This window comes from Sminthopsis crassicaudata, chromosome 2 (assembly GCF_048593235.1).
Source record: "Sminthopsis crassicaudata isolate SCR6 chromosome 2, ASM4859323v1, whole genome shotgun sequence".
Taxonomy (NCBI): domain Eukaryota; kingdom Metazoa; phylum Chordata; class Mammalia; order Dasyuromorphia; family Dasyuridae; genus Sminthopsis; species Sminthopsis crassicaudata.
In genome coordinates, this window is record NC_133618.1 from 565,351,600 (window position 1) to 565,375,631 (window position 24,032).

At 36.2% G+C, this 24,032-nt stretch overlaps 1 protein-coding gene and 1 long non-coding RNA gene across 4 annotated transcripts; one reads left to right on the top strand and one right to left on the bottom strand.

Moving 5' to 3' along the window:
* Nucleotides 1–368: 368 nt before the first annotated feature.
* Nucleotides 369–12,256, bottom strand: DET1 (DET1 partner of COP1 E3 ubiquitin ligase). 3 transcript variants are annotated; one of them, XM_074295113.1, is made up of 5 exons: nucleotides 12,237–12,256; nucleotides 9,245–10,345; nucleotides 5,758–5,948; nucleotides 2,470–2,661; nucleotides 369–1,107 (listed from the first exon to the last, which is right to left on the bottom strand). In XM_074295113.1, the coding sequence occupies exons 2-5, from the start codon at nucleotides 10,328–10,330 to the stop codon at nucleotides 918–920; spliced, it is 1,659 nt and encodes a 552-aa protein (XP_074151214.1). In that variant the 5' UTR covers nucleotides 10,331–10,345; nucleotides 12,237–12,256; the 3' UTR covers nucleotides 369–917. The 3 variants fall into 3 exon arrangements, with proteins under 3 accessions (XP_074151214.1, XP_074151215.1, XP_074151216.1); XM_074295114.1 differs by having other exon boundaries at nucleotides 12,048–12,253; XM_074295115.1 differs by lacking the exon at nucleotides 12,237–12,256 and adding an exon at nucleotides 12,048–12,230 and having other exon boundaries at nucleotides 369–1,189; nucleotides 2,422–2,661.
* On the top strand, nucleotides 12,253–23,511 carry LOC141558225 (uncharacterized). The gene is made up of 3 exons (XR_012486997.1): nucleotides 12,253–12,348; nucleotides 17,077–17,146; nucleotides 23,341–23,511. It is a non-coding gene; the product is annotated as an uncharacterized LOC141558225 (long non-coding RNA).
* Nucleotides 23,512–24,032: the final 521 nt, after the last annotated feature.

Genomic DNA, 24,032 nt, shown 5'->3' on the forward strand with positions numbered 1-24,032 from the left:
AGGCTCTTATTACCACAAACAACTAAAATGAGAGGCAGAATAATATAATGGAAAGACTCTAGGAATTCTGGGTTCCAATCCTACCCTCATTGTTTACTAGATGACATATACTTAATTTGTCTGAGCTTTATTTTTGTCATCTCTAAAATGGGGATAACAAAATCAGAAGTGATTTTTGTGAAGATCAAATAAGATAATGTATGTTAAGTATTTGCAAAGATTAAAATATTCTACCTTGGCTATTTTTCAAGAAGTGACTATAATACATCCACAGCTCCTAATTACCTTTTAAAAAAATCAAGAATTTGAAAAGTACAGCAAGGAATGTCAAATAATCAGAACAAAAGAGAGTCTTCAAACTGCAGATATAAATAAGTAAGAAAATATGTCTTTTATTTTTACTTAAAAAGACGGCCTTGGTTTTTGGCTAAATGAAAAGGAATGAGCAGGGTTTTAATCAATTATGTCTGGCCACAATGGCAGTCAATTGCTCTTCTTTAGGCTGCATACCATTGTCTAGAAAAGAGGAAAGGGGGAAAATTTGTGGAAAATTTATCTACACCTCAATAAAATATATACACATGGAACTCTCCCCCCATTCAAAAGAATTAAAAGACTTAATGCTGGGCAATCTCTTCTTGTGGAAAAAGTAGGAGATGTTTAAATTATTTGATAGCTAGATTGTATTTTTTTTTTTTTTTAAAGTAGTTATCCTGGATTCAACTCCTCTCTTCTGGCTCATATTTGAGTGACTATAGACCAACCAAGGTTCACCAACACAGACCTTGGCTCCAAAGGAATGATGCTGGCACCATATAAAACCTCTGCTTTATAATCTGCAGAGATGGGAAGGGGATATAAGTCTTAGAAGGCAAGACAACTTGGCTTTGGTGGGTCCCCAGCTTTTGGGAAACATCCTATGTGCAGCTGTGTCGCATGTGGAAGTTGACAACATATTCAGCATTAGTCCTTTGTACTGAAATGGCAAAAGGCTCAAAAGGGTGGAAGGTAAAGGCGACCAGGCGTCTGACTGTGTGATTGATGGGGCGACCCAGCAGGCCTGCCTGGATCTCAAACTTGAGCAGACCAGAATCCCGGGCATAGAACCTGAATGGAAGAGAAAAAGGAGAGAAAAAAAAAAAAAGTATTTAAATTCCCTACCACTTTAGGTTCCTTCTGCAAGAAGAGGCTAACAAATGACCAAGATGCTATGATCTTATGAATTCAGAAGACCAAAGCTTTGTTTATATGTGATAGCCCCATGGTACTTAGTTGACATAGCTGTAAGTTATATTCTCTGTTCCTCCTACTCTATCTGTTTCAAGGCAATGAGGTATCAATGGATAGAGTGCCATGCTTGGAATCAGGATGACCTGAATTTAAATTTGGTCTTAAATATGTTTTAACTATGTAATTCTGGGCATGTCACTTAAATTTTACCTCAGTTTCCTCATGTGTAAAATGGAGACAATAATTGCACCCATCTCCCAAAGTTGTTGTGGCAATTAAATGAGATAATATTTATAAGGCACTTAGCAAAGAGTAAGCATTATATAAATGTTGACTGCTATTATTAATATTATTATTCCAAATTTTCAAAACAAAAGACGTCTAAATGACAAACTATGAAATCCCTAATACTTTTAAATCCTGTTATTCCTTAAGGGTCGTCTCCCACCCAATGATGATCCTAGGAACAAATCAGTCACCTTCAAAAGTAACTAATTTTAAAACAACTGGGCCCATCACAAAAAGTAAATTGTTACTTTAAAAATGTTCAATCTGATCTATTCCAACCCATAAAATGTTACAGGCTTATTTTCCTTTTAATAAAATACAATGAAACCAAAAGACTTTTGTAGTAAGCCATCTGTTAGCTCCCTTTCATTTTTAAGAGTCTATGATTTAAATATGAAAGTACCTTAAAATAGAACAGTATAGTACTAAAGTATATTTATGTACACTGTAATTCCTAGCCTAAAACTTCTCAAAATAGGAAAGTAAGAACTTCTCTTAATCTTTCCTATTCAACAAATTGCCCAAATTCTCAAATTGCTTCTATATAAGCAAACCAACAGGTTTTTAAGAGATAATCTGATGATTTGGAAGAATATGAAAGACATGTCTTGTCTTTGTAAATTATAATTATGTAATAGATTACTAGAAAAATTATTGAATATCTTTTTCTGAATATCTTTTTAAAAAGCCATAAAAAAGTCTTAAATAATTCACCTAGTAATAAAAGAGATTTATTAAATTATGAAATGATCGATAAAAGTAATCATGTATCCTATCATTCCTATCCTTTCTAATGAGCATATGAAGCTCTGGGAGATATGATTAGTAGAAAGGACAGCAAAATCATGCAAACCAAAGTGACTTATGGCACAAGAGAACTGAATGGGAAGATAGCTTACTCACTTTCTTAATGTTTTGTGGTAGTGATAGGTATGACACAATTCTTTGTACCTGATCGGGTGATCTCCACAAGTCTTGGGCCGCTCCATGACTGACACCCACTTATCATCATAGCTGAAGAGAGACAAATCGAGGTAGGGACTGCCACTGTATGACTGGGCGCTGATGGGGAGCTGACCAAGCAGCCGCCGTACTGCCTCTGTATGTCCTCCATATTTTGCGTTAACAATAGTGTCTTTAAACCTGAAATCAATCAGTATAGGAGATAAACAATAGAGAAGACACTGTTCAGAATATACTAATACAAGCTCAAAGTTTAAATCTACAAATTTATGGGTTATTTCAAATTGTTAATGCAAATAATACAACTTAGTCTGCTTGTTTTCAATATTATAGGAATCTATATCTCCAGCTAAAATGACAGAAAATGGGGGGGATACTGTTTCTAAAAATATATTTCACTTCAGATTATAGGCTGAGAAAAGAGAAGATGTGAAATAATTAAGGAAAGTCAGAGATCAATACATGACCTGGAATCCCATAGCTGATCCTGACAAATTGTATGAGCATGGGCAAAATCATTTATCTCTCTCAACTCCAGTTCCCTCAGTTGTAAAATGGGAATATCTATTGTAAGTATCTAACAAAGTATTAGAAAAAGATTGTGCAAAGCATTTTGCAAGCCTTATAATGGTATATAAATATTAATTGTTAAGTAAGACAAGTATTTGTGACTATCACTGATGTCCAAGAACAAAAGACAACTTAGGAAACTCACTCCTAAATTAATAGCTTTTAAACCCATTAAAGAAAACCAAATAGTAGAAAACCCTGAACTAAAAGCTTTTCTTGGGCTCTTCTGGCAGCATACATTGTAACATGACATTGCTAATTTGTTTATTTTTAAAAAGACAAAAAGTCAGCAATTTATAAAGTTTAATACTTAAGTTGCTACTTCAGTCAGGGTCTGAATTTCTATAGTTTGTAGTATCTAAAGACAGTAAACAGAGAGTACTTAGCATAATACAGTACCTCACATATGGAAGACACTCAATAAATACTATATTGGCCCAAAATTAGATGAGGGCTCTTGGAAATGGGGTTAAATATTTTTAAACATATACATGTGTATTGTACATACAAGTAAATACATATATAAAACATTTGTATACATTCACAAATCATTACAGAAAACTTCTATCTTAGAAATAGGCATGTATGTATTTACTATGAAAGTATTTTAACATTTCTTTCAATTCAAATCATTTTTTTCACTGTTATCCTTCTTACAATATTTCCCACAGGCTTAGTGTAAAATATAAAACTAACTCTTGAATCTAAGACAATATTTCCAGGATTACTAGAAATCAATTATAGCTTGCATTCAGGTTTTCTCTGAGGCAGTTGGTAAATAGTACATCTATATTCTGATCAATATGGAACTGAATAAATAAATAGCTTTAATACTTGTTATTTTTTTGCTAAGAATAATGAAGTATAAGTTTTTTAAAAGTTAAAAAAATATTTAACTGTTATCAATGATTATGATTCAAAACATATTGTTAGTATGAAATCAAAGGGAAAATCTCATTATCATCCCATTTCCCTAGAATTGTCACCTTGGTTTTGATTCCTGATTCTTATTATACTTTTGTTTATAGCTATTACATAAAATTTATTATGGGAGAATAAAAATGCCAAATGCTTTCTTTTATTTCTGCTTGACATACTCTTAGTATAGAATGTAAAATCAACTTTGAATTACACCTATTATCCTGTTATCATTTATGAAACTTTGGACAATAAATAACATTCCCAGTGTTACTGGAATGGAGTAACTAACCCAGGGTTTGCAAAACCCATAACATCTCCTAACATCTCTCTCATGCTCCATTAAATAAATTCATGAGAAAAAACAAGATATGATTGCTAATAGTTTTCTGCATATCCTCAAACCAAGAAACTTTGTTATAATAGAACAAACTGGGCTAGCTAAACATTGTTCATATCTTGAGATCAAAATTTTCTGGAGACTTTTGCCATTTGGCCTTTACCTTCCTTAAGTACTTTTACTCTCCTATAAGAATCTTCTATTCCAATTATTGCTCGGTAAGAAATGACCAGCAGGAGGAATATAGAGAGGCCTGGAGAGACTTAAATCAACTGATGCTGAGTGAAATGAGCAGAACCAGAAGATCACTGTACACTTCAACAACAATACTGTATGGGGATGTATTCTGATGGAAGTGGAAATCTTCAACATAAAGAAGATCCAACTCACTTCCAGTTGATCAATGATGGACAGGGGTAGCTGCACCCAGAGAAGAAACACTGGGAGGGAAATGAAAATTGTTAGCACTAATATCTGTCTGCCCAGGTTGCATGTACCTTCGGATTCTAATGTTTATTGTGCAACAAGAAAATGATATTCGCACACATGTATTGTACCTAGACTATATTGTAACACATGTAAAATGTATGGTATTGCCTGTCGTCGGGGGGAGGGAATAGAGGGAGGGGGGGTAAATTGGAAAAATGAATACAAGGGATAATATTATAAAAAATATATATATATATATATATAATTAAAAAAAAAAATCAAAAAAAAAAAAAAAAAAAAAAAAGAATCTTCTATTCCATCTAAAGTGAGCTGTTCATTATTCCTCAAACATGTAATGCACTCTTATCTCTACAGCTTTGTTCATATGTTTTTCCAATGTAGAAAGCATTCTTCAACATTTACCTAAGTCTGATTTTTCCTTTAAGGCCTAATTCTAGTTTCATCTTTCATGATGACTTTTCAAATTGCTTTGGTCCTTAGTAATTGTTCCCTCTTCGAGTTTTCTATAGCACTTATCATTTGATATTTATTGTTTTGTATTGTTATTAATCTTTTATATATAGTTAAGTGCTCCAAAAATGTTAATTATATTGAACATATTGTTTCCAAATTAGATTATATACCTCAAAAGACAGGAATAATGTCTCCTACCTCTTTGTATCCCTAGCACAGTGCCCTGCAGAGTATCATACAACACAGAATTTCAAAAATGGAAGAGAAATCAATCACATTTTTTCTTCCCTAATCCTCCTCCCTTTCCTTCACTACCATAACAGATGAAGAATCAGAGTCTAGATAGGATAAGTGCCTTGTCCACAGTCCAACTTGAGTTTTTGGCAGAGTCATTACTAGTTACCCAAGGCTCCTGATCCTTGAGTCTAATATTCTTTTCACTCCACTTCAAAGCCTCACTTGTAAGTAACAGTTGTTAGTTTAGTTTATGATCAAAATTAGGTCAGGTAAAGTCTACTTGCTGGAAATCTATATTAGTAACTCACCGGCGCTGGATCTGCCTTGCAAAGTTGTTGCTAGAAGCTGAACAGGGAAACTGAACAGCTTCACTGTGAAGGGTAGCATTGCGGAAGAGGTCACAGAAATTCTCAAAGAGCTCCAGCAACTCATCTGAGGTGTTCTCAAACACTGCTATCACCTCTGTCGTCACCATGTTATACACAACAAAGAAGGAAGGCTGGAAAAAAAAAAAACAAATGAAACTGTTAGCCAACTGAGTATAATCCATGAGCAGGATGACCCTTCAAATTGGGCTAAAAATTCAAGCTACTCAAGAGAAACAAGAAAACATTTCCCACTGTACGGGTGAACATGGAAACAGGTACCCTGTCTAAGGGAGTCTTCAAGGGCTTTGTCAGTCAAATGCCTCCACTGTGCCACATTCCCCACTGTAATTGTGTTGCAAAATTATCAAGTTGGCTAGTTTAAAAAAAAAAAACCACAAAAAAACTTTTCAATCTTTCCTTTCAAATTGTGTGCTTCAATTTCCCTTTCCAACTGTTTCTCTTTTCTCTACTCCCCAACCCACCCTGAGATTAAAAAAAAAAACCACATTTTTAAAGTGCCAGATTTAATTTTATTTCCTGCTGGGGAAGTGATTTGCAGCCCAGTGTTGGCTGCTGACAGATTATTTTCTCCTATGTATGTACAGTTGAAAGTTCATTTTTTGGCACCTATTTTTCCTCTTAACATTTCCAACATGCAGAGAGGTACCTTAAGGGCTTTGTATTTTGAAACTGCCTCAGAAAGCTGTATTCTGCAGCATCCTGCTGCTGGACAAATAAAAATCTAGAGAGGCAGTTACTGTTCCTTTTTTGACAGATGCTCTTTTGGCCAAAAACATCTATATTATCCTTGTAGGATTTATAGCAATTAAGTAGAGGTAGGGAAGGGGAGAAGAATAAAGGTGGTGGCAGGGTAGGCAAGTCAATGATGGGAGGGGAAAAAAGTAGAAGGACCTGAATTTCATTCAAATGCCCCAGGTAGAAGTACCCAGAGCTACTTGGGAGTTCACTTTTTCGGAGTGGGCACCCAGATGCCAATTCTTTCAAAGTGTTCCTTAGTTTGCTCTGATCAGCCTGAGTATAAAAGTCCTGAGTGTAAAAGTATTCCAGGGTCAATGGAATACCAACCTATAAGCATCTGTTAGTTTCATATAGGAAAATGAAATTATCAGACATTAAGTATTTTTGATATCCAATCTGCCTATAATGTAAAGAAACTGGGTAGCAATCTGACACTAATTTCCTAAACACTATCCCAAGGCTTCATATTTCAATGCATTTTTTACTCATTCAAATTCATAATACCCATAAGAAGTAGGATGCAGAAAGTTTCAGTTTGAGGCTGCAAATTATGTGTGAAAAGAATTGTCCTCTAGCATCCTAATTTCTCAAGCCACAATCATTTTATATAAGTTCAGAGGAAAAAAGTGCATCATTTTAGTTAAGAATCAAAGAACAATCTCAATTGTGACGACAATGATTTGGTAATTTATTCACCAAATGAAAATTATTAACCAAACTTAAATAATGGACTTTACTACTTCTAGTCTTAACTTATATGTTTTGTCTACAGATCTGGGTCAGCTCAGATTTTGTTTTAAAAAAATATTACAGGAAAAAAATGAAATTTAGCTATGATGTTACATGATTATTGTATAAATTATATGCATACACAACAGGTTTCTCATCAGCTAAGGTTTTCAGAAAACAGACTAGGGAGAAGCAAAGGACTATATAGCAAATCTTAAGCAATATATTCTAAAAAATAGGTATTTACTAATGACTCAATGGGCTTGCATTCAGATAACTAGGGGGAAGAAAATGAGTTTCTGGACTGATCATGATAAGTTTCCACTAACAACTGAATTCTTTTATAGAACAAAATAATCCACTTTTCAGAGGAAGCAGGTTAAAATTATTTTTCTATAAGCTAGCTAATAAGCTTTTTTGAGTCCACAAAGGCCTCTAGTAGTCAAACACAGACAAAAAGAGGATCTAGAGCTAGAAGTTCTAAACCTAGAATCTATGAACATTAAAAACATTTTGATAGCTGTTTTAATATAATCAGTTTCCCTTTATAATCCTTTTATTTTGTGCATTTAAAAACAGTACTCTGAGGAGTCTACAGCCTTTACCTTGCTGCTAAAGACATCCAAGAGAAAAAAGTTAACTTATAGTCCAGATGATTGCTTTGGGTATACTTTTTTTTTTCACTTGCTATGGACAGATGGGTCTGAATTATTTATGAAACAATAGATATGGCACCAGGAAGGCAGACAGCACAGACATCACCCAACTGATATCTCCATCTGTCAAATTAAAAAGGAAAAATTCCAAGAAGAAAGGTAATGTACTCTAAGACAAAATTTCAAATCTATTATTTCCTAAGTTCTTAAGTACTCTTAAAACTTAACTGATCCTTACTGACCTTTGAAAACACTCTTCTTCCTATAAGCATTTTAAAAAGTTAATAAACCAGTTTTCAAAACTGAACAGGAAAAAGTTGACAGATATTTTACTTAACATCCAAAAAGATTAGCTGTGTAGTGTCTCTTTCATAGATAGATAGGTCTGAACTTTCAGAAGCTAATAAAAAAAACTTGTAAATCAGAAATTTCTCCATTACTTTTGTTTTGTTTTTATTTTTTCAGTATTCAGTAGTCCCTCTTTTAGCATGGGGACAAAGTCAACAAAATCAAATTAAGTTTATTAATTTCTTTATAGAAAAGTCTAGTGAGGGAGTTGACATTTTAATTACTGAATTGTGAAAATGAGATTTTCAATTATCGGAACATTTTATTTTACCTTGATGGTCTGCCCCATTAGCAGAGCTAAATCACTCAAAGTGGACAAATTATCCACAAGTAGCAGAAGTTTAACTGTTAATGAATTTTTGGTCTTTCTCTAGAGAACTCTGAAAATGCAATGACTCCAGAGGTATCAAAATGAAATCAGACATACATTCACCAAAATCTCTAAAGGACAGAGATTCAGCACCTATCTGCATTATAAACAGAGATCTCCCAAAATCTTTGTAAGAAAAAAGAATTTCTAAAGATCATCTATTTCAGTAAAGGAAAAAAATATAGCTAGGAAAAGAGAAACATGATTTTAGCTATTATAAAACTAGAGATAAGCAAAATTTAAGACTATGAAAACCCAAATACAATCCTAGCTAGCAATGCAAAAACAGGCCAACAATTGATGCAAATGTAAACAATGAAAGGAACACATTTAAGAGTCAGAAGATCTGGATTCAATTATGACTTCTGCTGCTCATCACCTATATGACCTTGGACAAATCACTTTAATTTCCCTTGGCCTTAATGTTTTCATTTGTAAAGTGAGAGAAATTGGACTAGATATTCTTTTGATTTCTTTCCAGTGCTAGAGCTAAAATCCTATGATCCTATAGCAGTTATGCATGATCCCTCATTCTAAGTCTCTCAATAATGCTATCATCCAATACCTGTGATGGGTCCGTGACCCGTAGTGTCACTACATCTTCACTAGTGTACTTAATAAAGAGGTGATTTTCATCTAGAAGCTGCATCTTCCACATGCGTAACTGACGTAGCTGGTCAAAATACTGGAAGAAGCGCCTCTTGGCCATGGCACTACCATCCTGCTCCGCCCGGCGCCACAAGTATACCAACAGTCGGTGTTTTAGGGAATTAATGAAGGGCTCCTTATAGGGATTGGCCATGCCTGTTTGGCTGTCTCGCTGTACCTCAGGGTAGACAGCTGATAGGGTAAGCAAGTCATCCTCATAGCAGAATCGACCAATGGTACGCACATCAATAAAGGTGCCCTCAGGAGTGACCTGGAAGACATGAATAGTCTGCTGCTGCACTGAAAGAATGGCTAGTATGTTCTTATATAAGTATAGCCCTTGATTATGGGACAAGATCACTTTATCACATTTGAATGTGCGGGTATCACACAACCTGCCAGTATGAAGATCAATGATGTGAAGGGAATAATCCTCCAAAGGGGAGCGGGGATTTGGTGTCACTGACTCACTGTTGCGATATACTTCATAAAAAGGAGGGTGAGGTTCTTCAGGGAGGTAGGCTGCTGAACCTACAATGACACAACGGCAGTCATCTGTGAAGAGGCTACACTCACGATTTAGATGTTCACCATTAGCAGCTACATTGGTGATATGCAGCAAAACAAAGAAGCGTTCAAAAAGTCGGCCTCGGATGTTGACTGACCTCTGGTCATTGCCATTGGCCAAAATTTCACCCTCATAACCCTGTAGTAGGTCCTCTGCTGCTTGGCAGCCCTGGTATTCATAAATCTCCAGTGATGTCTGGTCTGAAGAAAAGGCAATAAAGAAGCGTCCATCAGGTGAAAATTTTCGCAGGAAGCAAGGTGGCTTTTCCACATTAACCACAGTATAGTTGGGGAAGACATTCTGGTGGAAAACTCGAACCTGATGCCAATGGGTACCAGCCTTGCCTGAACTGATGCGCCGACGCTCCAAGCGATGGATAACATTTTGGTTCTGGATTCTTCGAGGTTTGATTGTTGGAACATCATGATCCATCATCACAGCATCTTATTTCTGGATGATTAAGAGCAGAGGTTCACACATTAAAAAAACAAAGAAACAAACAAAAAACCCAAGTTCCCTTTCCACAGACATGTCATGTCAGGGTTTATTTAAAATCTTCTATCTTAGCTCCCAAGGAAACAGAATAAATTTGAAGTCTGTGTCTTCAACATGAAAATGATGGGAAGAACTTAAATATCTCACGCATGTTTGGCCATAAGGTGTTTACATCAAAAATATTTGAATCACTAAAGTAAGTGAATTCAGCATCAGAATTCCCTAAAACACAAAGTGATACTGCTATCATTTTAACATTATCAGTAGCCATAATGTAGAAGGAACATGGACTTAAATTAAAATTTAACTTCATGTGAACAAACATTTATTAAATACAGTACTTGGAATACAGTAATGTTTTAACAAATGCTGATGATTAAGTATTTACTATTTATAAGTTACACCAGGAATTATTACATGCAAAGCACTGTTTTAGCAATAACAAGTTTTATTCCCCTCCCCACTTCTAAGCCACTATTCTGCTCCAAAACAATACTAAAAATGAAACAAATAATTAAGTTCAGAAATAGTTTCATAAGTATCTTGTTTTCATAAAGTATGCCTCAATGTTTTACTCTCTTCTCCCCCCAATAAGATTCAATCCTTCAGAAAGGAGATTGGACTGGCGGGAATGTCCCCGGATTTTGATTAAAACTCTCCCAACCATGCTGGCTTTCTAAGTTACTAAGCCTCTCTGGAACTTAATTTCACTGGATCACAGAATTCAGAGGTAATTAAAAAAACAAAACCTCAGATCATCTAGACTAGAGGTTCTCAATATTTTTCACTCTTAATATCCTTTGGCCTCAAGTAAATCTTTCAGTTTCAACATGGATGGAAATATTCTCGAGTTTGCCATGCAAGAAGAGCCTATAAAAAAATAGACTTTTTTCATAAGGAACACTTTATTCAGAATGTAACTTTTTTAGTATCATAAAATAATCTCTAGTACTTTTAAAATATAGAAAAATGCAATAATTTATCAATTATTCCTTCAAACACCTCAATAAGGTCTTCATACTCCTGAGAGTATCTCCAACCCAGACTGGAGAGCCCTTAACTTGGTCAAACCCCTTTCCTTTTACAGACGAAATAAAATGAAGCAAAAACAACTAAGGTCTCATGAGCAATGAGAAACTGTCTCCAAATCCGCTTCTCTTTCTAGGTCTTCTCTCATCTCTCAGATGTACCTGATTGCTCAGGCATTTTCAGATCTAACCACAAAGGAATTCGACTCTAAGGGAAAAAAAAGAACTTTCCTCAGGGCGAGCACTTTCTCCCCATTTCCACCAAGAAAACAGCAGGAAAAAGAGAGAGAGCCGGAGAAAAAGAAGTTGTGGAAAGCGGGGTGAGGTGCATCACAACGAAAGGATGCAGGCTGGGCTGGGCCACGGGCCAGGCCACTGGCTCCCTGCGTGACCTTAAGGCCCCGGCCAGCCTTAAGCCTTGAGCCTCCCACAAGGCGGGGGCGGCCCGCGGGACCACGACTTTCAGGAGAAGGTGGGTCCAGGCTCGGATAAACCTGGGTGCACGAGGGTCCGGGGCGGGGGGAGGCGCGCAGCCCAGGGTCCGGGCAGCCCGGTCGGCAGGAAGGGAGCCAGTGGCCGGGAGGAAGGCCCAAGAGGAGACGAAGCGGGGGGAAAGGGGGCGTCCTCACCCGACCGTCCCGCGCCCCCCGTCGCGCCGGTCTCATGGGGCCGGGACGAGGGGATCCCCGGGCTGCGGTGGCCGCGCTCCGACGGCCGTCACAGCAACCACTGCCGCCGCCATGTTGCCACTGACGCCGGCAGCCGGCGACAACGACCGGTATTTCCCCGTTCCTCCCGCCCCTCTCCCTCAGCCATACCGACGGATGTAAGGGCCATAGAGAAGAGAGCGTAAGGAGAGAGCGAGGCTTCCAATTTTCAGCGCGCCACTGCCTGCCCGGAAAAGGTGACATCGCCCCCTCGTGTCTGGAGGTGAGGCGAGGCTGTCTGAGCCCTAAGCGACCACTCGGGGCAAACTGATTCAAAGCTAAGCAGCCTTTCTCCTTTTTTGCTTTTTGCTCCTGGATGCTGAAACATGCCTTACCATTTTACAAATGAGCAAACTGAGGCCCGGAAAAGCGAAGTCACACTTCTAACAGAATCAGGATTCCAGCCCTAATCCCCTGCTGTCCACACATCAAACTCCCGAGCCAGAATGCTCACCAGCATTACCCTCAGTATACTCATTATTCTTCTTCAGAGGCTGGTGAATTCCATGCCTTGTTACAATGTAACAATGTCCAAAGCCCGCTGATGATTAAGGAGGGAGAGAATCAGAGCTGACCATTAAAATAATAACGTGTAATAAACAAAATAACTTAGGTATAACAAAAGGGGATAAAAACGAATAGAAAATAAACACATGTTTAATTTTAAAAGTAAAGAATGACCTTTGGCTTTCATGGAAAGTCTGGGATCATCAAAGTAGCTTTGAAGTTTCCTGAAGGAAATCAGCCTATTAAACCTTGTCTCCAATTTGTCAATTACTATTATACACATTTATGGACTAACTTTATAGGTTGTGTTGTATATATCCTCTAGGTATGGGTTGTCAGACTTGAAAAATAGTAACATTTTTGTCATCGTCTTCTCTGAAGAATTAACCATGAAAATCACACAGAGGGAAAAGGAAAAGGATACAGTGGCTATGAGGAAGCTATAATAATACTACTCTCCCACACTTCCCTACACAGGCTGATTATTCAAAGGGCCATGCTTGTGGGAAAAGAGGTCTTGCCATAGCTACCAGTATCAACTGCTACTAACTGGATGGTGGGCGGAAGAGCCCTAGAACAGCATTCTACCCAAGCCCCTTCCTCCATTACCTCAGCAGACCACTGACTGTTTCCTCCCTGTCCCTCCAAGCCATCAAACTGTAGATCAGCCCTTGAGGAGACCGGAAACCTAACTACTTCTTCTGTAGGAGCTAAAAGCAAAGTGATTAATAGCCCAAGGTCATATCCTGATCAGAAATAGAAACAGGGCTAGAAAATGGGTTTCTATCCTTTACAGGAATAAGAATAGGGACAGGGACAGAATCTGTTATTTCACTGCTAGAAGGATCTACTGGGTTTGGTAAATCCCTCTACTATTGTGGTCAGTCCTAGGGAATTATTTAGAACATTTAGCAGGGGTTCTCAAACTACGGCCCACCTATGAGGAAGTTTATGCGGCCTGCTGAGTTATGGCAAATGGGCTGAGGGGCGGACACAGAGTGTGAGTTTTTGTTTTTACTATCTTCCGGCCCTGCAGCAGTCTGAGGGACAGTGAACTGGCCCCCATTTAAAAAGTTTGAGGACCACTGATTTAGAGCTTAAGTGACTTGTCAGGAGTCAAAGAGCCAGTGTAAGTCCAAAGCATGACTGAGGATAAGGTCTCCATCTCCTATGCCACAACTCTCTCTGCAGAAATACAGAGACAAATAATTGAATGGGATTCAGTGCTTATGGCTGGAGTATGCAAATGTAATAAAAAGACAATACTACCTAAAATAATTTAGTTTAGTGTTATGGCAAACTGCCAAGATAACACTTTGTAACTAGACAAAATCTTGGACTCAACCTGAGGGCCCAGCTGCTGGGAAATAGAACTAGAATATAGCAAGGTAGGCAGTTACCCAGGGCACAACAAATCTGAGATAGAGGTTTTTAAATATGCTTTTTGTTGTAAAGATTATACATTCTTTTCTTCCTAATATACATCAAGACCATTGGGTGAAGAGTGATACTTAACTCCCATCATTCATCTTGTTACTCTATATTAATGCAGGAAACAGTCTACAGTATTTGGGATGACTACATCCAACTAACCAACTATACTAGTGGGAAATGCTGGTGTAAACAGAGAACACAATAATCTGAACTAGGGGAAATATGGCTTCAAACTAAATTTTACCCTGAACTAACCCCAATCTCCAGTCATTCTGATCTATATTTTGCCACTGGATCCAGATGGTTCTAGAGAGAAAAGTAAGGCAAGTGACCTTGTACAATCTTCCCTTACTTAAGCCCAATTCACTTGCATGTCATGACATTACCTCCCTGATGTAATGGTCCTTTTTAAGAATAAAAAACAAACAACAAAATAGAAATATTTAAAGATGAGAGGGTAGGGTTGGTGCTCCTGACTGCTGAACAAGTTTCAATGTAAAGCCAGGACTATCATAACTATGGCAAAATTTTAAAAGTAAAAGCTTCAGAGTCACCAGTAGCTATCCAGTCTGCTTCATGTTTGATCTGTAAATCTGCCACAGGAGAGAATTTTTCAAGTCCTTCCCTTATACTCATTGAGACACAAAATGAAGCTCTTCCCTCTTCACCCCACTCTCAAAAAAAAAAAAAAAAAAAAAAAAAAAAAGAGGAACTATCTGAAATGTTCACTACCTGCCAAAAGATGTGGGAAATTACAGGAGCAGTGATGACCAATACCTCCATACAGAACAAAGGAAGACGTCCACTGAACCTGATGGCTGGAAATTTCAGAGCTCAGCAGTAGAAGGAAGACAGCTCTATGTCTAATTCATGAGTATAAGGGACTGAACCTATATGGGTCATGGGGAAAGGGGTTGTTCATTTGCAGATGTTGATTTGTTACTCATATACTTAGAGAAGAGTTCTCTTTGTGTAGTAATCAGTGCATTAATAAGTGCAATTCTTTTGTGAAACTTCATCTAAAGCCCCATATAGCTGTAAACGACTGGGACAATAAGTATATATTTCAAAGTAACACAGCTTATAGTCCCTATTCAGGTTTTATATATGCAAGATTTTTTTGGGGAGGTGGGATGGGGTGGGGTAGTTAGGAAGTGAGTGTACTTGATATTTAAAAGACCTTCAATCTACAAGCATTTATTACATTCTTCTTATATGCCAGGCCCTATACATAGGGGAATAGTATATAAAGAATGAAACAATTCCTAGCTTCAAGGAGTTTACTCTTTGGGGAGAATTTACCAATACAGCATTTACATTGCTACAAATCAAGATCCATGTTATATAGCAAAAGTTCAGCATTGTACACAGGAATGTCAAGATTATGTGATGATCAATTATACTTAACTATTCTCAGCAATGCAATTCCAATAGACTTGGGCAAGAAAATGCCAACCATATCCAGAGGGAGAATTGTGGAGACTGAAGGCAGATCTAAGCATACTGTTTCCCTTTTTTTGCTTGATTTTTCTTTCTTATGTTTTTTTTTTCTCTTTTGCTCCGATTTTTCTTTCATAACATGACAAATAAGGAAATGTTTAAAATGATTATACATATATAAACTATATCAGAATGATGGTAAGAGAAAAAAAATTAGAACTAAAAATCTTACAAAGATGAATGTTGAAAATTGGAAAAACAAAATACTATTAAAAAAAAAGTTCAAAACTTCCAATAGAAAGTAGAACAAAAAGGGAACAATTTTTAAACAGAAGAAAACACAATTTTTAAACGTAGATTAGAATATTCAAATACCAAATAAAGATAAGATTAAGTGATTCTGGAAATGCTACATATCAATGCAGGGAATGTTTGACCTGAAGAATTTCAAAAATGTCTGCCTATAGTATTATATATAATGATGGACTGCAACTATATAAAAATGATATGGGGCATATAATTCTATATAATCTTAATGAAAAGTGCCATTTACTAAGTAAGCATATATATATGTTAATTTTATTTTTTTTATATTTATTTTTTTTAAAATGTATTTAATAAACTTTGCAATAGAAAAGTCTTTTTGTATGCATACCAATATCTCTGTGATTATCTGAGAGATGGTTAGGGCAGAGAGACAGACAAAGCTTGTCTTTCTCAGTGCTTTGCCAGTCTATAGAAAGCTGCCTAAAACTACTCCCTCCTAGGAAGCCACTCATCTATTCCAGTAATAAACCCATTAGTAACAGTGCTTCTGAAGGGCAGAGACTGATTCATTTTTGTCTTCATATCTCCAGGACCTGAGAGGCAGTATAATTGAGTGTTCTTTTTTTTGTGTCATGGACTCCCTTGGCCATCTGGTGTATTCTGTGGACCTCCTTCAGAATGTGACTTTTTAAATGCATAAAATAAAATAATTAGGATTACAAAGAAAAACAAACATTAGTGAAAAAATATATATATGTATATATATATATATATATATATATATATATATATATATATATATATATATATATATATATATTTTTTTTTTCCCCCCTCATCCAACTTCACTAACCTTCTGAGATCTACCCAAGGGCTTCTTTGTGGTCCCCAACATAACAATTTCTATGCATAATGTATAGAAAACTGTCCATAAAGTCAAGAAAATTTTTGTTAAATAGTACCTCTGACTGGGTATGTGGCCCTTCACAAATCCTTTAATCTCTCAAGGCCCCTAGGCATTTCTTTAAAACCATAAATTGAAATGCAAGTGTTGATCTGTATTGTTAACTGGGAATTTCCTTATATAGGGTTCTCTAATCCAAGAAAGTCACTGGTCTAGTCCAAAAACAAACAAAAAACAAACCACAGTACCTAATACATATTTGATATTTAATGTTTATCAAATAACAAATTGTCTATCTAAAAACTTTTGATGGGAATGTCCTCAACTTTGGTTCTATGAGATTTTTAAAAAAATATTAAACTATACTTCAATATAATTGCTTTCTTTTTGTAATTGTAGACATTTTATTTGTGGCATTGAAAAACATTGTTCTGAAAACAGATCTCCTGCCTGCAACAGACTGCCACAGGTATCTATTAACACACGCGCACACACACACACACACACACACACACACACACACACACACAAGTTAAGAATCCCATGAGTAATTTACCTGACACCAGGGCATTTTGGGATCTTTGGAAGAGAAAGTCAGGAAAGTAAATTCTCTTAGCCTAAATGATCTCTAAGGAAAAAACCCTAGGGATTTTCCCTGAGAGTGACTGAGCATCTCTGCATTTCTTTTGGTCTTAGGTATCATAGGATCCTCCTACCTACTACCCTCTGAACTTCTTATTCACAGTTTTCTATGAATGCATAGATATCTTTGTGAAATCGTATCAGTCAGTTAATAAACATTTATTATTATCAATGTAGTATAGGCAGAGGTTAACACTTTTACTAATAACACCCAGGAATAAGTTCTAGAATGGGAATGGGGAAGGAGGTGAAATGTTCTTTTAATCATAGAATTTTAAAGCAGGAAGGATCTTTAAAGAAAATCTAATCTAACCCCCACATTTTGTTGGACCATGCACAGCTTCACCAACAGGATGTCAGTGTGTCTGTTTTGGTGTAGCCCTTCTTACACAAGTGTCACTTTAATGTTTTTTGTTATTATATTTGTAGTCTAAAGGGGTTGAATTGTTTTAATTTGTACTTCTTTAATTTAAAGTAATTTGTAGAATTTTTAAAATATGACTGAATAGTTTGAGTTTCTCCCCTTGAGAATTACCTCTTGATATTATTAGATCCCTCATCAATTGAGAAATGGCCTCTATTTTTAAATAAGTTCCAGTTCCTTATATATCTTGAAAATGAGACCTTTATTAGAGAAATTTGTTGCAAAGGTTTTCTCCCCCCCCCATTTGTCTCCCCTTTAAACTTAGCTTTCCTGCATTTACTTATATTCAGTCTTTTAAATTTTATGCAATCAAAATTATCCTTTTGTTTTCTGTGATCCTCTCTATCCCTTATTTCGATGTCATCTTTTTTCCTATGTGTAGACCTGACAGGGTTTTTTTCATGTTTCTCTAATTTTTCTCAGTTATATATGTACACATATACATACATACATATGGAGTTTATCTTTGTACAAAGTGTGTGCTGTTCTAAAACCAATTTCTTCCAATTGCTGTCCAATTTTTCTAGCAGTTTTATCAAATAGTAAGTCCATAGTTCCAGTACCTGGGATCTCTGTGTTTGCTGAATCCTAAGGAAATAATACATTTGCTTCTATGGCCAATTTCTAAAATATTGCTGCCTCTTTTTTTTCAGTCATTCTCAACCACTGACCCAGCTCTTGGAAGGTTATATCTCCCCTAGTAGCCTTCATTCCTTAGCCAGTTTTGTCAAAGAGAGCTTTGTATTGAGAAAAAATAATTAAGTTCTCACTATAGCTGGTTTATTCTTTTCTATCCGTCTCACAACACCTTTCTACTTGGCCAAGCCCACTCTGGGAGCCATGAAACCTGCATTATCCATGGTAAAAGCATAGAGTTCTTCAGTGAAAAACATGGTGTTCCTTTTCCCATTTGTGATAGAACCAATATCTACCAGGATTCTCTTTTCTACCTCTTCCAACATTAATCAGGCCCTTTTCCCTGAAAGATGATAAAGCTGTTCTACAGACTGAAGAAGAAGAGGCAGCCAATGACTATTATATTACAGATACATTAAGGTAGCAATTCCTTTGATGTAGAGGTTGGATTAAAAGGCTACTGAGATCTCTTCTAACGCTCAAATGCTGTGACTCTATAATTCAGCAGTCACTCCTAGAATCACTACTTTGTGATTGTAACTGATTTTGTTTTTGTTGTTGTTGTTTGTTTGTTTTGCTAATGACAAGTAGAGGTAGCATAATAATATGGACAGAACTCTAAATTGGAAGTTAAAAACACAGATGTTTTTCTTGGTTCCTCATATATTCCCATGACCTAATTCCTCTATTATCTATTAGGTTATAAATCTATTATCATCTCTATTATTACTGAGGCCCCCTCTACCTGAGCCCAATCAATGTAAACTTAGAACTTTAATAAGGCATTAGGATAATAAAAGCAACCTCTCTACAATGGGAATTATTTGAAAGAATATATATATATATATATAATTTTTCATCAAACCATAACCCTAATTGTGGGTCACTGAAATTTTATATAAGCCAAGCCTGAGGAAAAAGTTCAACTTCAATTTCTATTCCTTATGTTTCCTCAATGAGATCAGAGATTTAGGGCCAGGAAGGACCTTAGAAATTATCTAATCCAGCCCCTTCATTTTATAGATGAGGAAAAAGGGGTACAGCCACCCAGATAATTAAGTGTCAGAAAGGATTTTAACCTGGGTCTTTCTAACTCCAAATCAAGTGCTCTATCCATTACCTCTGCTTTTATTTCCTAGTGTGACCTTAGGCAAACTGTTTCTGTGTCAAAGTCTGTTTCACCATTTATAATGGGCGGATAATAATATTAAATCTACCTTGTAGTGCTGTCATAAGAATTAGTGAGATCAGGTAGGAACATTATAATGATTATTACTTGTAGTAGGACCGTTATACTCAAAGTGTTTTGAAAACTAAAATGTGCTATATCAAAATAAAGCATGATTGTCATCATAAGCTGGGCGCCTGCCTGGACTCCAGAGCCATAGCAGTCACAGTTGTTAGCAAAGTGTTCTCATTAGGAGGGTCTGGTTTCTGCTAGCTTGGCGCCATGCCTGCCTGGAGCCCAGGGTCTGTCAGCACTAAGAAGTGATTTATGCAGAGGCCTATATCATTCCTGTGGGGGGCTAGCACCTGGAGAATCAGGTTTTCCCAGCAATAGATAGACATTACCTCTACAAGGGGCAAAAGAGCCCAGACTATTCCCTTGTGGTAGTAGGATGCTCCAGAGAAGAAGCCAGTTCTAACTTTGTGATTAGAGAATTGAAGTTTAACCCACCTTTTAGAGCTCATCTAGATGAAAAGCAACATACAAGAGTCTTAGAAAGTATGCTAGGCTTGAAAACAGAAAAAATCTGGATCTAAATCCTAATGACAAGATGTAGGGTCCCAGGAAAATATACTCACTTCTCTGAAGTTCAATTTCTTTATCTGGAAAATGTGTATAATTCTTTTAGAGCTGGAAAAACCCTAGGAGTCATCTAATTCAACCCCTCTTATTTTATAGAAGAGGAAACTGAGGTTCAGAAAGATTGTCAGTGATTTTCCCTAAGTAATAAGTGACAAAGCAGAAATTTGAACATGGATTCTCTGATTCCAAATACAATGAGTTCTTACTTTTTTGTACTACCCTGACTAGAAAATGAGTAAAATTCATATATTCCCATGACCTAATTCCTCTATTATCTATTAGATAATAAACCTATTATCATCTCTATTCTTACTGAGGCCCCCTCTGCCTGAGCCCAATCAAACTTAGAACTTTAATAAGGCAACCTCTCTAAAATGGGAATTATTTGAAAGAAAATAAATAAATAAAAAAATATATATGTATGTGTGTATATATATAATTTTTCATCAAAACATAACCCTAATTGTGGGTAACTAAAATTTTATATAAGCCAAGCATGAGGAAAAAGTTCAACTTCGATTTCTATTCCTTATATGTTTCCTCAATGAGATCATAAACTCCTTGAAGACAAGGCCTCCCCTAGAGGCCTAGCATAATGTGAAGCTCTATCAAAAGGATTTAATAAATTCTCATTGAATTGAATTAAATGAAACTGAATTGAATTCAGAAGGGAAAGTGCAGCTATATTCTTGGATTCCTGACATTAATTTCAATGTAGCCTTCAAAAGCCTATAACTTTTCTAGGCTTTCCCTGCCTATTTATAAAATGGGATTAATGTTTTCTGCTACCAAGAAAGGGTGTATGCACAAGCATCAACAATATCCTGAAAGATCATAGTCTCTTTGAAATGATTTCAAAGGTTGGGCTTCATTTTTGGCTTTCTGACAGCTCTGATGAGAGAGTCCTGGGAATGATATGTTCAGATCAGGCTTGCTGCTTTAGAAGGCAAAGTCATGAACCAGGAGAATAAATTATACAATAAAAACAACATTGTAAAGACAAGCAAATTTGAAAAATTGAAGAACTTTGATCAATTAAGGAACTAAGCATAGTTTCAGAGGACTAGTGATAAAGCCATGTGACCCAAAATCTGGCAGAGAGGGGGTAGACTCAGGGTACAGATTGAAACATATAGTTTTTGACATGGACAATGTAAGAATTTGTATTTGTTGTAAGGGTTTTCTTTTCCTTTCTTTTTTTTTCTCCCAAAGGAATAAAAGGAAAGAAAATGAAAAAAATTTTTAAAAGAAAGCAGTTGTATTTTGAACTTTATAGTAGAGGAAGACATGGAATCTTCCTCTGTGGCTGTATATTGTCAAACAAAATTTCTATTTGATTCATTATTAATAACATTACTATTATGGTTGATCAGAGCTGAGAATTAAGAAAGTCAAAATCATAGACTGGCATCCTGTATTTATGAGATTTAAAGCTAAGCAGACCTTTGCCATCATTTTGTCAAAATCTCTCTCTCCTCAACCATTCTTCATTTAAAAAAAAACCTTTTTTAAAAATAATTCTGTACCTGAAAAGCATCATTAAACATGAATATTTATGGCTAAGAAATAGACCAGTCGATCAGTGGAACAGATTAGGTACAAAGGACAAAAAAGGGTACATCTATAGCAATCTAGTGTTTGACAAACCCAAAGTTACCAACATTTGGGATAAAAATTCATTATTTGAAAAAAAAACTGTTGGGAAAACTGGAAATTAGTATGGCAGAAATTAGATATGGATCCACGCTTAACACCATATACCAAGATAAGATCAAAATGGGTCCATGATTTAGGCATAAAGAATGAAATCATAAAGAGATTGATTAGAGGAACTGAGGATAGTATACCTCTCAGACCTGTGGAGGAGGAAGGAATTTATGACCAGAGGAGAACAGAGGTCATTATCAATCACAAAATAGAAGATTTTGATTACATCAAACTAAAAAGTTTCTGTAACAAACAATACTAATGCAAACAAGATTAAAAAGGAAGTAACAAATTGGGAAAATATTTTTACAGTTAAAGGTTCTGATAAAGGTCTCATTTCCAAAATATATAGAGAACTGACCCTAACTTATAAGAAATCAAACCATTCTCCAATTGATAAATGGTCAAAGGATATGAACAGATAATTCTCAGATGATGAAATTGAAATTATATCCAGTCATATGAAAGAGTGTTCCAAATCACTACTGATCAGAGAAATGCAAATTAAGACAACTCTGAGATACCACTATACACCTGTCAGATTGGCTAAGATGACAGGAACAAATAATGATGAATGTTGGAGGGGATGTGGGAAAACTGGGACACTGATGCATTGTTGGTGGAGCTGTGAAAGAATCCAGCCATTCTGGAGAGCAATTTGGAACTATGCCCAAAAAGTTATCAAACTGTGCATACCCTTTGATCCAGCATTGCTGCTATTGGGCTTATATCCCAAAGAAATACTAAAGAGGGGAAAGGGACCTGTATGTGCCAAAATGTTTGTGGCAGCTCTTTTTGTAGTGGCCAGAAACTGGAAACTGAGTGGATGTTCATCAATTGGAGAATGGCTGGGTAAATTATGGTATATGAAGGTTATGGATTATTATTGCTCTGTAAGAAATGGCCAGCAGGACGAATACAGAGAGGCTTGGAGAGACTTACATGAACTGATGCTGAGTGAAATGAACAGAACCAGAAGATCGCTGTACACTTCAACAACAATACTGTATGAAGATGTATTCTGATGGAAGTGGATATCTTCAACATAAAGAAGATCCAACTCACTTCCAGTTGATCAATGATGGACAGAAATAACTATACCCAGAGAAGGAACACTGGGAAGTGAATGTAAATTGTTAGCACTACTGTCTATCTACCCAGGTTACTTATACCTTCGGAATCTAATACTTAATGTGCAACAAGAAAATTGGATTTACACACTTATATTGTATCTAGGTTATATTGTAACACATGTAAAATGTATGAGATTGCCTGTCATCTAGGGGAGGGAGTAGAGGGAGGGAGGGGAAAATTTGGAAAAATGAATACAAGGGATAATGTTATAAAAAATTACTCATGCATATATACTGTCAAAAATTTTTATATTTATAAAATTAAAAAAAAACATGAATATTTCTACCTCTCCTCTCTTTTTTCCCTACAGGTGAAGAAGCCCATAGAAATTAAAGGACTTGCTCAATGTCTTCTAAGAAATACATTTGAATCCAAATCCTCTGATTGCAAATACAATGCTCTGCCCAATATATTACAATGCCAGTGAAAAATAATTTACTTAAAAAAAAGATTTTGTTTATTTTTGTTCCATAGATTATACTTTGACTCCATTTACATGTCCTGAAAATAATAAAAGCTTGTCGAATTGAAGAGAATCTCTCATATGTGCTTTTATTTTGAAAATACCCCAATGGAGAGAGGACGGATTCCCTTTGGAAAATAAACAACATGCAGTCTTTGTGCTAGATAGAAGCATAAAATGTTAGAACACAAAAGAGGAATCATAGAGATTGTCATCTCAACTCTCTTGATTGTATAGTTGGGGAAACTGAGGCCCAGAGAAGCTTATCCAGTGGCTCTTGAAGTCAGTTGTTGCCAGAGCTAGTATACAGGTTCACTACCTTGGTGCTTTTTTCAAAATGACAATAACTAAACCATGCTGCCTCTTTATGTACAAAAAGTCCATTTTGATTTCCATGGTGAAGAGCCAAGTAGAAGTGAGGCTCTATTAACCTATCTGACCTGGGCTTTTCAGCTTCTGGTGCTCTGCAGGTGCTGTCCCTCCTTTCTTAGGCTTTGGCAATCTCACGCTAGGCAAGGTGCCAAATCTCAATAGGCAGA

Coding starts and splice junctions, on each gene's coding strand:
- DET1 (XM_074295113.1), bottom strand. CDS start 10,330: ATGATGGATCATGATGTTCCAACAATCAAACCTCGAAGAATCCAGAAC. Junction 5,949..9,244: donor GGGTCACGGACCCATCACAG/GTATTGGATGAT, acceptor TTTTTTTTCCAG/CCTTCCTTCTTTGTTGTGTA. Junction 1,108..2,469: donor TGTGGAGATCACCCGATCAG/GTACAAAGAATT, acceptor TCTTCCATTCAG/GTTCTATGCCCGGGATTCTG.